General features: G+C 38.1%; 1 protein-coding gene across 1 annotated transcript; it reads right to left on the bottom strand.

The window, feature by feature from the left end:
- Nucleotides 1-9,925: 9,925 nt before the first annotated feature.
- GCK72_017096 (uncharacterized protein) lies at nt 9,926-12,238 on the bottom strand (the record flags this gene model as incomplete). Its single annotated transcript, XM_053731885.1, has 11 exons — nt 9,926-9,988; nt 10,035-10,218; nt 10,265-10,555; nt 10,604-10,797; nt 10,848-10,946; nt 10,998-11,034; nt 11,162-11,271; nt 11,320-11,406; nt 11,454-11,633; nt 11,678-12,072; nt 12,124-12,238. The coding sequence occupies 11 exons, from the start codon at nt 12,236-12,238 to the stop codon at nt 9,926-9,928; spliced, it is 1,755 nt and encodes a 584-aa protein (XP_053580798.1).
- Between the last annotated feature and the right edge of the window lie 4,002 nt (nt 12,239-16,240).

Below are 16,240 nucleotides of genomic sequence, written 5' to 3'. Positions count from 1 at the left end.
CATGTTTTTTCAATTTTTGTGTTGTTTTCAGGCACAAACCGCGAGTTTACAATTTAAAACTGCACGTTTTTGATATCTATTCATATTAAGCTTCCGAGAAACAAAAAAAACAACACTCTTAAGACGGCTTCGGCTTCACAGCAGGGGAAAAGCTGGAGACGCAGAGAAGCTAGAGTGTCTGACTGTCTGCGCCCTCTCTTCCGCTTATTTTCACGTCGTCACCTTTGAACGTTCGTATCTCAAAAGCGTGAGGAGCCATCAAAATTTTTTCAACTGAGAAATTGTAGCCCTAAATTTGATCTACACAGCAGACTTTAAAAAATGTAATTTGGACAAAAAATTAGTTTGTGGTGGGCTTTCAAAGTTCGGTGACATAAAATGTCTGTTAAAATAAAGAAAGTGGACTAAACTGAAAAGGTGGTTTCGACAGAACAGACTTTTACATTTTTCAACTCCAAAATATCTACAACTAGTCCAGTCGATCCCGCTGGGTCAAAAAAATTGGATGTGACAAAAAAAATGCAGTAAAGCGATCTTTAAATTTTCGTTATTTTTGTAGTTGACAACTTTTTGATAGCTCTAAGTGATTTTGAGTTATAAGACTTGAATTGAGTATACTGAAACTGTAAAACGTGAGTAGCTATCAGAAACTTGTGAACCGTGAAAATGAACTTCTGTTTACATATAATTTCGAACTTTCTCGAAATCAATAAATTTTAATCCTCCAAAATATCATTATGCGAAACAGGAAGATTAAGCCGACAGGGAGAAGATATGATTATACATATATATGAAAAAGTGGAAAAGAAGGGGCGAAAAGAAGTTTGGAAGGGGGAAACAAAGAGAGGCTGCTTGGAAGAAGACGAAGAATAGGAATTGACGGTAATTTTGGTGTTGGAAGACGGCAGAAGATGACAAGATGATTGAGGTTTACCCTCTTCCTTTTTCTACGGAAGACAGAAAACTTCAGAAAAAATCATACTTGTCAACCGGGCCGAGCCGGGCCGACGGTTTTTCTTAAATAACTGTTTTCAAAAAAATCGCACAAGGTTGGTTGATAGCTCAAAAGATAGGTATTTTTTATTGTCATCCATGAAATATAAAATCAATTTCCCAAAAAAGTTACCCGAGCTACAATCTCTCTCGGCCCGGTTCGGCCCGGCCCGGCCCGGCCCGGACGGGCCGAAGGCTGTATTGGCTTGCCTGTTTATTTTGGGAAATTGATTTTATATTTCGTGGATGACAATTAAAAATACCTATTTTTTGAGCTATCAACCAACTTGGTACGATTTTTTTGAAAAAAGTTATTTAAGAAAAACCGTCGGCCCGGCTCGGCCCGGTTGACAAGTATGGAAAAAATGTTTGATGCAAATGCGCTCCAAGTCAGTTTTCGACCGATTCTCAATGGAGCGCATTTGCATTTTTGCTAAAAATAGATCTTATCTTGCTATTTTGAGCTCAAAAACTTTCAGAAAACCAAGAAAAAACTATTTTTAGCTCAAAAGTTGTATTCCCGCTCGATTTTGACAAATTCTCAATGGAGCGCATATGTACTTTTCACTGAAAAATTTATTTTTCTTGCTATTTTTTGCTTAAAATCCCAGAAAACCAAGAAAAAAACGATTTTTAACTCAAAATTTGACTTCCCACTCGATTTTGACGAATTCTCAATGGAGCGCAATTGCACTTTTTGCCAATTTTCGTCTAAATTTGGTTGTTTTTGACCGAAATTCTTGGTTTTGAACCGATTTTTCAGTCAAAGATTTGATTTTTTCACTGAAAAATCAATATTCCAGCAATTTTTCGAGAAATTCTCAACAGAGCGCCGCCACGTCATCCATCCGGCATTTCATTTCGACAAGTTGCAATAAAAGGTTGAAAATGTGGAAGGAAGGACAACATTAATAACAAATGAGAGGTGTACTCACTCACTCTTTCTCATGTCAAACATTTGACGCCTCACTTCAACTAATACTGGTTCTGACTAGGTGTCTGCACAAGGGCTCATTGAGCACTGACAATACTTTTTTTCCAAAAAAAATCTTATTTTCGAAAGTTTTTTGTACAAAAACTATTGGTCACACTTTTCAAATGAATTGAATTGAATTTCGAATGTCATTCTCTGTCAAGGGCGGTATAATTAGGTCAACAACTTAGTGTATGTCGCTTTGTTCAAAAAAACAGGTGGGCACTGGCGTGCCGGTGGCGCGAAGCGGTCTGAAGGAAATTTCATCCGAATAAGCTTTGTACTCCTTGTGGACAAGACGATTTTTGAAGATCACCGTTTTTCGATTTCCCAATTTTCAGAAATCAGTCACATTTCTTATTAAAAAGTAGAAACTCCTTAAAAAACGGAATAAATCAGATAAAATTTCAAAGAACTGGAACTGACTTGTCCACGAGGAGTACACGACAGGCTACACTGACTTTCGCGAGTTTCAATTCGTTTTCATGCTTTTAATCTCAAAAATAGGTTCAAATCTAATAAAAATTACAAAAACTTTTGAAAAAAAAAATGAAGTTATCAAAAAATTCAAAAAAAACTCAATTCGACTTGTCCACGAGGAGTACATTGCGGAGTTCTTAAGTGGGGCGAGTTTTGCTGGATTTTCTTTTTTTTTCTCAAAAATACGTTATAATCCAATAAAAATGTCAAAAACTGAAAAAAAAAAAATGAAGTCATCAAAATTTTCAAAAAATTCAAAAAAAAACTCAATTTGGCTTGTTCACGAGGAGCACACGGCTGAATTTTTGAATTTTTATGTTCCTGTCGGTTATACCTAAGAAAAAGAAAATGCAACAAGAAAAAAGCTCCCACTTATACACGAGGAGTACACGACGGGTCATCTGGATTTCGATGGAGCGCGATTGAGAAAACTTATTCTAGAATATATTAGCACGACATGCCTCTTACAAGCGCGCTCTATCAAAATCGAATAAAACTGTATGCGAAACTGAGAGACTCAGAGAAAAAGAGACTTTTTTCAAGGGGGTTTCGGTGGAGCGCAATTGTAAGAACTGTGTCGAACTTATAAATAAAATTCAACGGCAAATCATAAAGAACTACGCATGTGAAAATGAAAAACACTCGAAATACAATTTTCCAGTCGAGAATCAGACTCTCGACCAGATTTAGTAGGGGGATAATCCTAGAGGGATGAACACCACTGCCACCAAAGAAAGTTGACAACAACACACAGGAATAATTCATAGAGAGAGAGGGGAAAGAGAGCGTCGTATTTCGTTTAGTTTAAGAGTAACAAAAAGTGAAAGAGTGATACTTTGAGGTGCCTGTGGGGTGCCTGAAGGAAGGTGTCAAATGACCGAACGGGCCGAGAGAGTCCTCTAGACAAAACACATTGGGCACAAAAAACTTTTTTTTTTCGCAAAATCGCAAATTTTTGGAGGTGTGGTTGTTGGTAGTGGTCGTGTGCACTTGCTCTCCGAGAGGAACAAACATACCGGACAGAGAGACCTGTGCGCAAGGATTATTGGAGGAGAAGAAGCAAAACGAAAGGAGGAGAAAGAGTCGGAAAGAAGATGGCCGGAAAAGAGAAAGAAATCGGAAGATATAATTAGAGCGGTGAGATGGTTGTAAAGAAGGGATTTGGTTACTGTAAGAATATGGGGTAATGGTACCAATTATGAAACCGTGCCGCACGAAGATGCATCATATACCATATTAGCCCAGAATTTCTTACAACTGCGCCCCACCGAAATCGCTTCGACTCTATTTCTCTGCGTCTCTCATTTCCCTACTTTATTTCCCCCCAGTTTCAATAGAGCGCAGCTGCGAGAACACTGTGAAGTTAATTCCTTAGGAAAGTTTGAAGAATCATAACTATGCAGGATTTGGTACCACGTTTTCAAAGTTTAGCTCGTTGTATAGATCAAATCTAGATCTTTCTTTTTCCAGTTGACAGCTTGTTGGTAGCTATTCACGCTTTTGAGATACATCGCTTTGAAGCTAGAGACTTTCCAGGGAGACGCAGACGGTCAGACACTCTCGCTTATCTGCGTCTCACCCTCCCTTCTTTTCAGTAGGCAATCTTTGAAGGCGCATATCTCAAAAGTGTGAATATCTATCTAGAAACTGTCAAGTACAAAAATTTAATCCTGGAGTTGATCTACACAACCTGATTCCCTAATTTTTCTTCTCAGTTCTCAAAAACCATGATTCCTATTTGTTCTATCTTAACACACTCTCTCAAATAGCGCAAATGTTCGAAAAATGATCAATCGGAGGGATAGAGATTGAAGTGTTTTGTGGACACGAACGGAACTCGTCCATTCTTCTACGATCATTTGCACTTTTTTGTTGTAAAAAATTCATGTTTGTTCTGGAAAGAGTTGAACTTTGACATAACTAGTTCCAGTGATAAAAAGTCATGTTGTGTAGATCAAACCTAGCTCTCCATTTTTACAGTTTACTACTTTTTGATAGGAATTCACGTTTTCGAGATATGAACGGAAGAAAGTGTTATAAGCTTGTGGTAGCAATCTTTAGACTGATTACACTGAAATCGAGAGACATTTTAACGATTCTTTGTCTTTCATATAGTCAGATGATAGTCAGTAAATGAAACAATCAGGTCACATCGTAAAGCCAACAAAGTCAGTGATCATCGACATAGAATTTGCTAGAATTTGACTTTATAAGAGTTGGCTAAAGCTGAGGTATGTTGCCTATGGTGCACAAGAGCGCTCTATTGTAACTATGAAACTAAAAAATCTGGTACTGTGAAAAAAATAAAGTTTCGACAAGGATTTTCAAAAAAAATTTTGGCGGGAAAAACACTTTAGTTCACAAATGCACTAAAGTGTTTTTCCCGCCAAAATTTTTTTTGAAAATCCTTGTCGAAACTTTATTTTTTTCACAGTAGTGGCAACACTGATAACTATAACTACGCACTAACAATAATTAGACTTTGTCAGGGAATTGTACCAGTAACCGTTATAGGATTTTTGATCAGTCGAATAATTTTTGTAGGCACACCAGTTATGGATTATAAACAATTTGTTCACATTTTTTAAAACTTACCGAAAACATTAATACTTGAAACCGGGCAGGAACTGACTTCAAACTTAATGTTCTTAAGCGAAATCATTGCTTCCAGATTTTTCACGAACTTTATAGAAACTCCTAGAAACTTCCAGAAATTTCCGAAAATCCCAAATTTTTTCGGGCGTAACTCGCGTCAAACTCATAGTCAGTATTATGAGCTCAACAATAAACCAAAATATAGATCTCAGCGAGTTCTATGTCCGTGGCATACTACCGGCCGGATGACTATTCGTTAATATGTCGCGGGCCGGGCTAGAACGGCTTTTTTAGCCATTTTAGCGTTTTTTGGTACTTCTTCCCGGCCCGCGACATATTAACGACTAGCCATCCAGCCCGTAGTAGGTCACGGACATAGAACTCGCTAAGATCTACATTTTGGTATATTTTTCAGCTCACAAAACTCAGTTTGAAGCGAGTTACGCGCCGGCCCGTGTCTGCAAGTATGTTTATAACACGAAAAACCGGAAAAACTACGAAATTTTGAGGAATTGAGTAAGAATCTTGTCCGAGAGGACTACACGGCCGCGCGGAGAAATTCTTCCACCAAAGTGGCGTTCAGAGCGATTTTTAGCATATGCGTCAATAATTAAAGTCTCTTAGAATTTTCTGAAGAATTGGAATCTGCGATTAGAAAACTGTGACTTCCTCAGTCCTCCTTGGTGATATCACCAAAACACACGAAACACTATTCTTGATCTTCCCCCCTTCAAGTCTGTCGACACTTCCTTCTTGACTGATTTACACCTTTCCATTTTATAGCCCTTCCTTCCGCTAACTATAAAACCTTCACCCAAATTCTCAAAATTCCTCCCAAAAGATATATCGACACTCACCGCAAACTGTCCATCTGCCTCCTCGGGTTTCCCGTATCTCGCCACACTCACATCACACACCTTCGTCGTGCTCCGTCGACGAAGAAGTGCTCCACGACGACGGATTCGGGAGGACATGTTCTGAAGAATTAGATGGAATTCAGAAGGATGAGGAAATGGAGAGACTAGACATGAATTATTGAGGAGAGAGGGTTCCAAGTGGTACCCCTCCGCTCCAAAAAGAGTTAGAAGCCATTATTTCTGAATGAGATGGGCGGGAGAGAGAGGGAGGAGAGACTTAGAGGGAATGAGAGAGAGATAGATATTTTTGCAAAAATGTGTGTTGAAGCCTGTCAACTGGAACAGTTATCAGAGAACTATGGCGCGTTTTTGAACTTCTGGACTTTGAGACACACAGATTCAGAGAGCTGGGATTCATCCGACAAGGAAAGTCCCCAAAGTGTAGTAGATTCCGAATCTGAAATAAAATTCTGCTAAATCCTTCTGTGAGCAGAGTTATGACCAATTCGGTGGCGCAGCTTAATCATAGGACAAGTTTTACAGGTCATAACACGGCTCACAGAAGGATTCAACCAAATTTTATTTCAGATTCGGAATCTACGGACTCGAAAGTATCAGGTGACATATTCTTGAGTCGTTTTCAGTTCTATTACATCTACAGTAATCCTACTCAGGGAATTTTCGGCAAGGGTTGGGCATCGGGTGGGCATCAGGTAGGCGAATTGCCTACAGTATCGGCGATGAGCCTTCATTTAGGGCGAATAGCCGGTGTTTTGGGCGAAGTGCCTAGTGGGCGAGGGTTGGGCGACGGTAAGATTGTAAAATTGAGAGTGGAAGAGTGGTGGGGCAGGGCGAAGTGCCCATTTGCAGGGCGATTCGCCCAGTTTATGAACGCGCGCTCTATCGTACTGGAAAAATCATTTCAATTTTTCATTTCTTTCATTACTATTCTGCATTAATTCTTTGTTTCAAACACCCTATTATTTTATGAATATGAGAAAAGGACACCGTGCGACCAAAGAAGAAAGGTTTGTAAGTGATAAATTACACAAATTAATTCTAAAAACATGTTTAAGACTTCGGAAAATTGTTCGTCGGAAAGGATAGGGGGTCATTTTTTGTTGCGAACAACAACCGCGTTAGTTGCTCAATCTGCAACTCATGCCCCGAGGATGGATTTCTAATTGAGGTTAGTGTACTTTGATAGAGTAAAAACGCTCGCGAAATTTATGAAAATATATTTTTCAAAATCTCCACTCTGTTAAATCGTTTCTTTCTGCAAGTGATCCGCCGGTTGATGTGAAAAAAGATTTCAAAGAGGACCAAATGTTATATGGTTCTAACTCTTCATGCTTTCATAATTCATGTTACAGATTTCTCCCCGATGAATACGGATCATCGTGAAACCATACTCCCACACCAATTCGTGAATCGATGGTTTTCTCTCAATCACCAACTCCTCCCACAGCCAACAACAAAAAGAAGTGCCAGAGACTTGATAAATGTTTTCTTTTTAATTGAATTAATAAATATTGATGAAAACAATAACTGCCTTCTGTTTTTTACAAGCAAAATATATGATAATCGGCAAGGAAAGCAAGCGCTAAAAACATCACACGTTGGGCGATTCGCCCTTGATTTGGGCGGTAGTGCCCAACCCGGGTGGGCACGGCCGCCCAATTGGTGGGCAAATCGCCCAAACAGTGGGCGATTCGCTCAAAATTCCCTGAGTATAATGCGATTTCTTCTCAAAACGAAAAAACACGTAAGATCGCCACAGCTATCTTACAATCGCGCTCCACCGAAACATAAAAAATTGCGTGGAGACGCAGGGAAGCTAGACAATTGTTTGAATTGAGCACTGTTATAAGACTTGTGCTGTGTTAATAAATAAAACGAGATTTAAATTTTAATTCTACCGGAAAAAATAGTTGTTAACAAGGTTAATTTTACATATCAATCAATTTATGTCAAAATCAATGGCCTTTGAAATGGTGCGCGGAGTATTACGAGTGGAGAGAGCGCAGAGAAGCGGGTGTGTTTGACTGTCTGCACCCCCTCTCTCTCTCGTTATCCTTTCGTTATCTTTGACCGTTCATATCTCAAAAGCGTGAAGAGCTATCAAAAAGTTGTCAACTGCAAAAATGTAGCCCGAGAATTTATCTACACAGAAAGTTAAATAATTTAAAATTTGGACAAAAAATGAGTACGTGGCGGGCTTTTAAAGTTTACTAATTTAATCAATCGTTATATTCGCATATCACTATGGCATGAGTAGCGATCAAAAAGTCGTCAGCTAAAAAAACGACAACCTACTTTCGATACCGGCACACTCTCGAAGATAGAAAACGAAACGCAAAATGACGAAATGTCTCTGTTTGCTGGAAGCCAAGCAGATCATGAGAAACATGTGAAACAACAAAAAGCGAAAAGGAAATCATATGGGAATTTCCATATATTCCCATGCGTTGGCAGCAAATCAATAGAGATGATAATGAAGTATTCATTCCCACCACTCATTTCGAGAAGCCGCTTAACAAAGAGAAAGCAATAGGCCCTGAGGGGGAGAGGAGAGGCGATTCAATTAGATTCCTCCTCAGACGTCTAAGGCAAAATGGAATAAGGAAATGAAAAAGTGAAAACGAGGGTCCGGAAGGTCTGCGGAATAGGTTACACCCGTGTTGTTTTGATGGGGTGCCTGCAGGGAGGACCCCACTGGACACTGGCGTCCAGTAGTATCATGTTTCAATATGGAGAGAGCAAGTCGGACATGTGGCCTCTTAGCTTTTGATGATATGTTTCATAGTCAGTTTATTACAGCGCATTTGGTTTTTAGTGGGTGGTAGGAATGTGTGAAGTTTTTGGGTTTGAATGGGAATTGAGCTTGTGTGGATTTACGGAGGGGGCTTCGTAAATCCACAATCTCAAAAACGCGAGTAGCTACAAAAAGTTCTCAACTACACAAATGGAAAGCTACTTTTGATGTACATAATCAATATACTTTGGCCCGATATTTTGCAAGTCTGTATACTTTTTAACTGTTGTGTGAATTAAGTTGTTCATGTCTCACTATTCATTGATATTTGATGTTTTAAATCATTTTACTCATTCACAGTGGTTTTTTTGTTAATATCATTTATCTTTTGAATTACTATACAGTTTTTTAGATCCCAGAGATTCGGTTTTTGTTCAAATGCCGTGAGTGACTGGCGGCTCCGCCAACAATTGAGCATTTTGTCCTAAAAAACTAAAAAATATTAAAAAATTATCATTTTTTATTTGGTAGAACAAGAGAGAAAAGTAGTAGTGGCAAAAAGAAGAGATCGATAGGAAATAAATCAAAATTGGAGGGGAGAGAAAGATTACAATAATCTGATTTCGAAAAATTGGACGGGGGACAATAAAATGGGTCAATGGAACAATAAAACTAATTAATTTGTGAAGTATTTTCTGAAAATACAAAAGAAAAGGTGAAGACAGAAAATTATGAAAGTATAATTTTAATATGATGCAAATGTACAGTACAGAATCGCCTTTTTGAAACCACTGAAGAAAACTGCTCTATAGATAGACAAGTCTGATCGAAAAACTGCCAATATTCACCGACTATTACTAAGACTTCAGACGACCACAATCACTCCAGAAGGTGTCGAAGTGCTTCTGCAGGACACCCACACTTCAAGATAAAATGGAGGAAGTAAATGAATGGGTGTTAGAGCACAACGACAATGAATGATGGGGTTGGGAGCAATGGTGGAAGCTATTCGATGTATTAATAACTACTGCTAGATGAATACTGACAAAATTTAGAGCAGAGCGAGAGGGTTAATTTTAATCAGCGGCATATGTGCCTGCTTAGAGATAATGAATCGAGTGATAACTTGTATGGAGCTAGTCGAGAGGGGGGATAAGGGTGTGGGAGGGGAAAAGAAAAAGGAAGAGAGATCAACAGAAACAAAAAGGGAAATAAAAGGTAAAAAAGAATGCGTCAACGTATTGATCAAATGAAGATAGTACTGGTGACTTTTCATAGAGAAAATGCTTCGACTGGAATCGAAGATCTTATTTCCTTGAACTTTGCGCAGGCCAACTGAAATACGGTTTTGTTTTGTTGGACACAACTTGAGTCTACTCACTGCATAATTCCATTCGCAATCAGCGAGACACTTCTCACTGTATGCTGCAATCATTCCACTGAACTGGCACATCGCCTCCGTCATTGCGTTTTTTGCTGCTTGGTCAATCAACTTTTTGAACTTTTCTAGTCGTTCCGGTGATGATGTCGAAATAAATAGTTGGTCAGAAAGAACAGCCACAGTGCTGAAAAGAAAATTATCAATAGTCATGGAACTAACTGGAAACTCACTTATTCTCTCTGGGAGAAACTAGGAAGGATCTGCTGAAGTAGCTTGGAGATGGGTCCTTGGTAAGGTCTCCGTCGAGGAATAGTCCTTGAACTGTGAATCCGAGAAGATTGTTTGTGTGCAGGAAGACGTCAACGATGAATGTATTCTTCATGTGGTGAGTTGTTGGTAGCTTCGACAAAGCAACTGCGATATCCATAGCTCCGCGAGCTTGCCGGCTTTCGCGTTTGTGAGCAAAGTATTGTTGTTCGAGGACATTATGCGATAATTGAGCATATTGACGGTAGCAGTCGCTAAAAATGTTAAGACTGAATTGAAGTACACTGAAAAACTTTGCTTACTCATTGTGATGTCTTTGGAATTGTGATCCACTTAAATGTTTGATAGTAAGTGTGAAAACAGACGCATCAGCATCATATGCGTTGTGTAGATTCCTCCGATTTCTTTGACCATCTGTTCCATCATAGAGGTCAAAGAATGATACAACGAAATGCTCGACAAGAATACGAATTTGTTCGGTTGGGTAGTATCCGGCCTGTAAATTATTACTTGTGGGTATTAACTTTCATGTATTCCTCGTCTCACTCTGAATGGCATTACATCATTGATGTTGACCTCAGGTTCAGTGACCAGTGGTTCAGTGGGTTCAGGTTCAGTGACCAGGGGTTTCACTTCGACTCCATCCTGGAAGTTTATTAAATTTCACATGAATTCTTCAACTTCAAAAAAACTCACCAGCAGGTTGCATCTCGGGAACGTCTTGTGAATATAGCTGAATTGGCAGATTTGAATTAAGAGAACAGAGGGAAAGCGATGATAACAGGGGAACAATGATATGGAATAATAAACTAATAATGGAGTAGAGCTGCTGATTCTGTAAAATGTTTAAACGAGGTAACCTGATATATGATGGTTTCTGTGTGAATGTTTCGACGATTGGATTTCCTTCGAAGAAGAACTTTTCCACTGGTAATCCGGCAAATTTATCCAAATCCTTTTCGGCAGAAATCTAAACAACCGAAGATTAAACTGAAGACTATTCGAATTTTCAACTAACATGATTGTGGCTGAAGTCCAATTCTTTAACAAACTTTGCGATGGAGACAAGACCTGATGCGTAATCTAAATGGCGAATTCGATTTCTCTGAAAACGTGAAAACAATTATGCAGCATACACTATGATCAACTTACAGCAAGTGAAAGCGCTACGATGTTTCCGTATTTATCATCGATACGATCAAGAACTGTGAGCATAACATTTCCTTTAGTGAGATTCATCAGCATGTCTCTTGACGTGAACTCTTCGTCAGCGTGGAACTCGGAAAGATCTAGAATGCGGTATTCGGCGTCGTAACGCTTGTCGACAACTCTCTGTAAAATGTGTCGTATCGATTAGATTTTTCTATAGAGCTTACATTGATAATTTCTATCTCTGATCGTTTCAATTGCATCCATGGAGCTGGAACTCTGGTGTAAACAAGCACAACTCTTGTTCCAGTCTCTTCATGAAAAATACGGCGACTGTACTTCTGGATACTAGACGCGATGGCCTCATCACGAACGAACCATTCAAAATCGCCACGGTTGTTCTCATCCCAAAGTAATGGCTTGAAATTCTCGATTTTCTGATGGAGTTGCTTGATGAGCCATTTCGCTTCGACTTTCTTGGCTGCTCCGACGGCTCGACATTTGAATACGAGAGCTGCGTTACGAACACCGGTATTAGCGATAGATGCTGAGGAACGATAGAACGGATTTCGTTGAGCACCCTCACGTCCGCGATTGTTTGCAGAATTGGTATTGGTACGGACTGAAACTAAAATATCAACGATAAGAGAGATAAGTAGCACAGAAATGTTACCTGGTACTGCAGGCTCGTCATCGTAGTCGAATCGACTTTTATTTCGAGATAACTGTTTGACATCGCGATGTGCTCCTCCACGGAAACGATGATTTCCGAATGATTTTCGATTCATGACTGAAAGAAAGACAATAAATATAGAAAATAGGTGAATGTGCGAATGGGTGAGTTTGAAACGAAAGGTGTGCTTATGATATGAAACAATTCCAGAGCGAGAGATTGGAAAGATAAAACGCGAAATAATGCCAAATCAAAAAATAGTTAGAAATGAAATGTGGGACACTATATGAGGAAGAGATGACACCATGTGCAAAAGATTTCGAAATAATTCACAGTATGAACCAGACGTCACTGACGATTCTTTAAACAAACATGGCTGTGTTGGAAATGACGAGGATTGGTTGGAAAAAAACTGATAAGTGATGGAAATAGTGTTCACTACAGACTAACAAGGGAAGTCTTTAGAGACGCCACTTTCAAACGACCTATAAATTTGGTCATAAGTATTTTCGACCACAAGGAGTCCATTTCTGTAATCAAAACCTGCTAAATATCTCTGAGAGCCAAGTTACGAGCTCTCAAAGTTTTCATATGGTTATGCCTGTTTACATGGAATTCCAAATCGGCCGCTTATACGCCACCGCGCGGTTCCATTTCTCTTGCATATACTACTTGCCGATTTGGAACTCCGTGTGAAATGGCTAAACCATATGACAAGTTTGAGAGCTCGTAACTTGGCTCGCAGAGATATTTAGCAGGTTTTGACTGCAGAAATGGACTCCCTGTGGTCGAAAATACCTATGACCAAATTTATAGGTCGATTGAAAGTGGCGTCTTCAAAGACTTCCCTTGTAGGAAACTGTTGCATATCGGAATTCTATAAGTTTTTAGCATCAAAAATGAAGATTCGATGCACAAAATGAACTAAAATTTGGTAAAGTTGGTATGACAATATGAAGTTATGGCAAGCATTCGAAATTTACACATTTTCACTGAAAAACTTAGAATACCTACAAATGTTGTTTTTCTTTAATACGCATAACGTAATGTAATAATATAACATTGGGGTTGTGAAAACCATAGAACTCTGAGGTCTAGCGATATATCTGGAGGAGACATCCTATAACACTTGCTCATCTTAAAATATTCAAACAAAAATCAAACAAAAGGTAAGACTCACAAAAACCGATCTCGAACAGTCGGACAGGACAACGCGACTTATATATACTCCTTATCAATAGTGTTATAGAAACAATTAGAAAAAGGGTTTGACGTCAGAACGTGCGTCCATGACAGTAAGAAATATTTTTTGAAGGATTAAACTGTTCTAACAAGGGAAGTCTTTGGAGACGCCACTTTAAAACGACCTATAAATTTGGTTATACAGTAGCGAGCATAAGTGAGTACCCCTAGGTACTTCTATGTGTAACTCAGCTGAATCATGTCCGTTTTGCCTAAACTTTTTTTTAAAAGGAAGCCAAAATATTCAGCAATACGAATATACGTTTTTTGAAAAACTTCCATCACTGATTTTTTCGATAATCGATTTTTCCTGATCTTGATTTGAAAATCCGAAAAAAACTTTTTATTTTTCTCTTGGAGTTATTGAGTTTTTAATGTCAAAATGATGGAACATGTTCAAATAAACAAAAAATTATGTTGAATTGGCTTCTCAACTCCTGAGCATCGTGCTAGAGCTCCAGAAGTCAAAAGTAGTGCCTTCGAAAAAATCTTCATAACTCCTCAAAAAAGGCTTCAAATTAGCCAAAACATGCATCAAAAGATGTGTCTTGAGTTTTTCTACAAACCAACATCAAAAAATTACAGTTTAAGAAAAAATAACTTTTCAAATTTTTTCACTAAAATTTTTTTTATTCCTATTTTTTCTCAATTTCTGGTATTTTCTGGATGAAAAACAAACATAACTTTCAAATACTGCATGCAAGATGTTTTATCACACATAATAAAACACATTTATGTGTTCCTTGTTCGTGTTGTAGTCAGAAAATACCAGAAATTGAGAAAAATAGGAATTTAAAAAAAATTTAGTGAAAAAAATTAGAAAAATTATTTTTTCTTAATCTGTAATTTTTTGATGTTGGTTTGTAGAAAAACTCAAGACACGTCTTTTGGTGCATGTTTTGGCTAATTTGAAGCTTTTTTTGAGGAGTTATGAAGATTTTTTCGAAGGCACTACTTTTGACTTCTGGAGCTCTAGCACGATGCTCAGGAGTTGAGAAGCCAATTCAACATAATTTTTTGTTTATTTGAACATGTTCCATCATTTTGACATTAAAAACTCAATAACTCCAAGAGAAAAATAAAAAGTTTTTTTCGGATTTTCAAATCAAGATCAGGAAAAATCGATTATCGAAAAAATCAGTGATGGAAGTTTTTCAAAAAACATATATTCGTATTGCTGAATATTTTGGCTTCCTTTCAAAAAAAAGTTTAGGCAAAAAGGACATGATTCAGCTGAGTTACACATAAAAGTACCTAGGGGTACTCACTTATGCTCGCTACTGTAGGTATTTTCGACCACAGGGAGTCCATTTCTGCAGTCAAAACCTGCTAAATATCTCTGCGAGCCGAGTTATGAGCTCTCAAACTTTTCAAATACTCAGGCCTGTTCACATGGAATTCCAAATTGGCGGTATATACGCCACCGCGAGGTTCCATTTGTGTTCCCCAGCGGTTCGCCTGTGCTCGTACGTTGCAAAAATGAAAACATCTTGCGTGTACTACTTGTCGATTTGGAATTCCATGTGAACAGGCTTAACCATATGAAAAATTTGAGAGCTCATAACTCGGCTCGCAAAGACATTTAGCAGGTTTTGACTGCCGAAATGGACTCCCAGTAGTCGAAAATACCTATAACCAAATTTATAAGTCGTTTGAAAGTGGCGTCTCCAAAGATTTCTCTTGTAAGCTTGTATTACTGATCTTTTGACTCCTTACACTGAGAAGATGAGGAAAGATACATTTTAAGCATTTCAACGATTCTTTGTCTTTTGAATAGTCAGTTGGTACTTATTCAGTAAATGAAACACACAGGCCACATCGTAAAACCAACAAATTCAGTGGTTATCGATATAGAAGATGCTAGAACTTCGCTTTAAACGATTTGCCTAAAGCTCAAGTACATATGTTGTTTGTGGAACACATACAAGAGCGCTCTAGTGAGAAACTAAATTTTATTATTGAAGCGAACTTGTCTGGCTACTGTACCAGTCGAATAATTGCTGTAGACACATTAGCATGAGTTATTTGATTATATGTTTTTTGTTTTTGCTGTGGACCCTCACTGTTCGAGATATTAACGTCTGAAATTTCGAATTTTTGCTACTCCACGAAAATTTCTAACTAGGCCAGTCTCGCGGAATCTTTCGGGATTATTTATACACAGGTACAAAATATTTGGATGTTTCTGACACTTTTTTCAACTCAGTATTCAACAAGTGACCACCAGTACTCGAATTTCCCTTCCCACATTCATTGTTTTTTGACATTACTTCTCTTTTTTTGCAATTTTTTGAAATTTCTCGCACTTGTCTATTTCCAGACGTTTCGTTTTCAACTATTTCATCACCACTATTTCTCCTGATCTACCTAGAAATCCCATTTTCAAAAATTTTCGGGCGCGTCGCATTCGGTGTTTGCGTACCCCACGGTGTTTGCGTACAATGCGCGAATTGTCGTCAAAAATCTTTGAATAGAAATAATAAAATAGAGAAAAACGACGCGGAAATTGTTCATTTCCGACTCGAACAATTTTCCGACGACCACAGGTTTTTGGCCGTTATGTTGTAAGCTTTTTTCTTATTCAAAAAACTTTTTTATTCGAATTTTTGCCGTAGATTTATCTCCGCGTAGTTATCTCTCTTGCCCATCTTTTTTTTGAAAAATTGTATTTTTATCTTTTGGAAAAATCTTTTATGTTAGTCCACATGAATGCGTAATTTTCTGCCAACATTGTTTGTAAAAATTGGAGGAAAAACCGAAAAACATTTTTTTTTCAAAATTTTGAACAGTGAAGAAATCGGTTTTTTGCGAGTTTTTCATTAAAAAATTCAATTTTTCACCATTTTTTACTCGAAAAATTCAAATTTTATAAAAT

Source organism: Caenorhabditis remanei, chromosome V (assembly GCF_010183535.1).
Source record: "Caenorhabditis remanei strain PX506 chromosome V, whole genome shotgun sequence".
NCBI lineage: Eukaryota > Metazoa > Nematoda > Chromadorea > Rhabditida > Rhabditidae > Caenorhabditis > Caenorhabditis remanei.
This window is presented reverse-complemented; position numbering and strand designations above follow the sequence as displayed.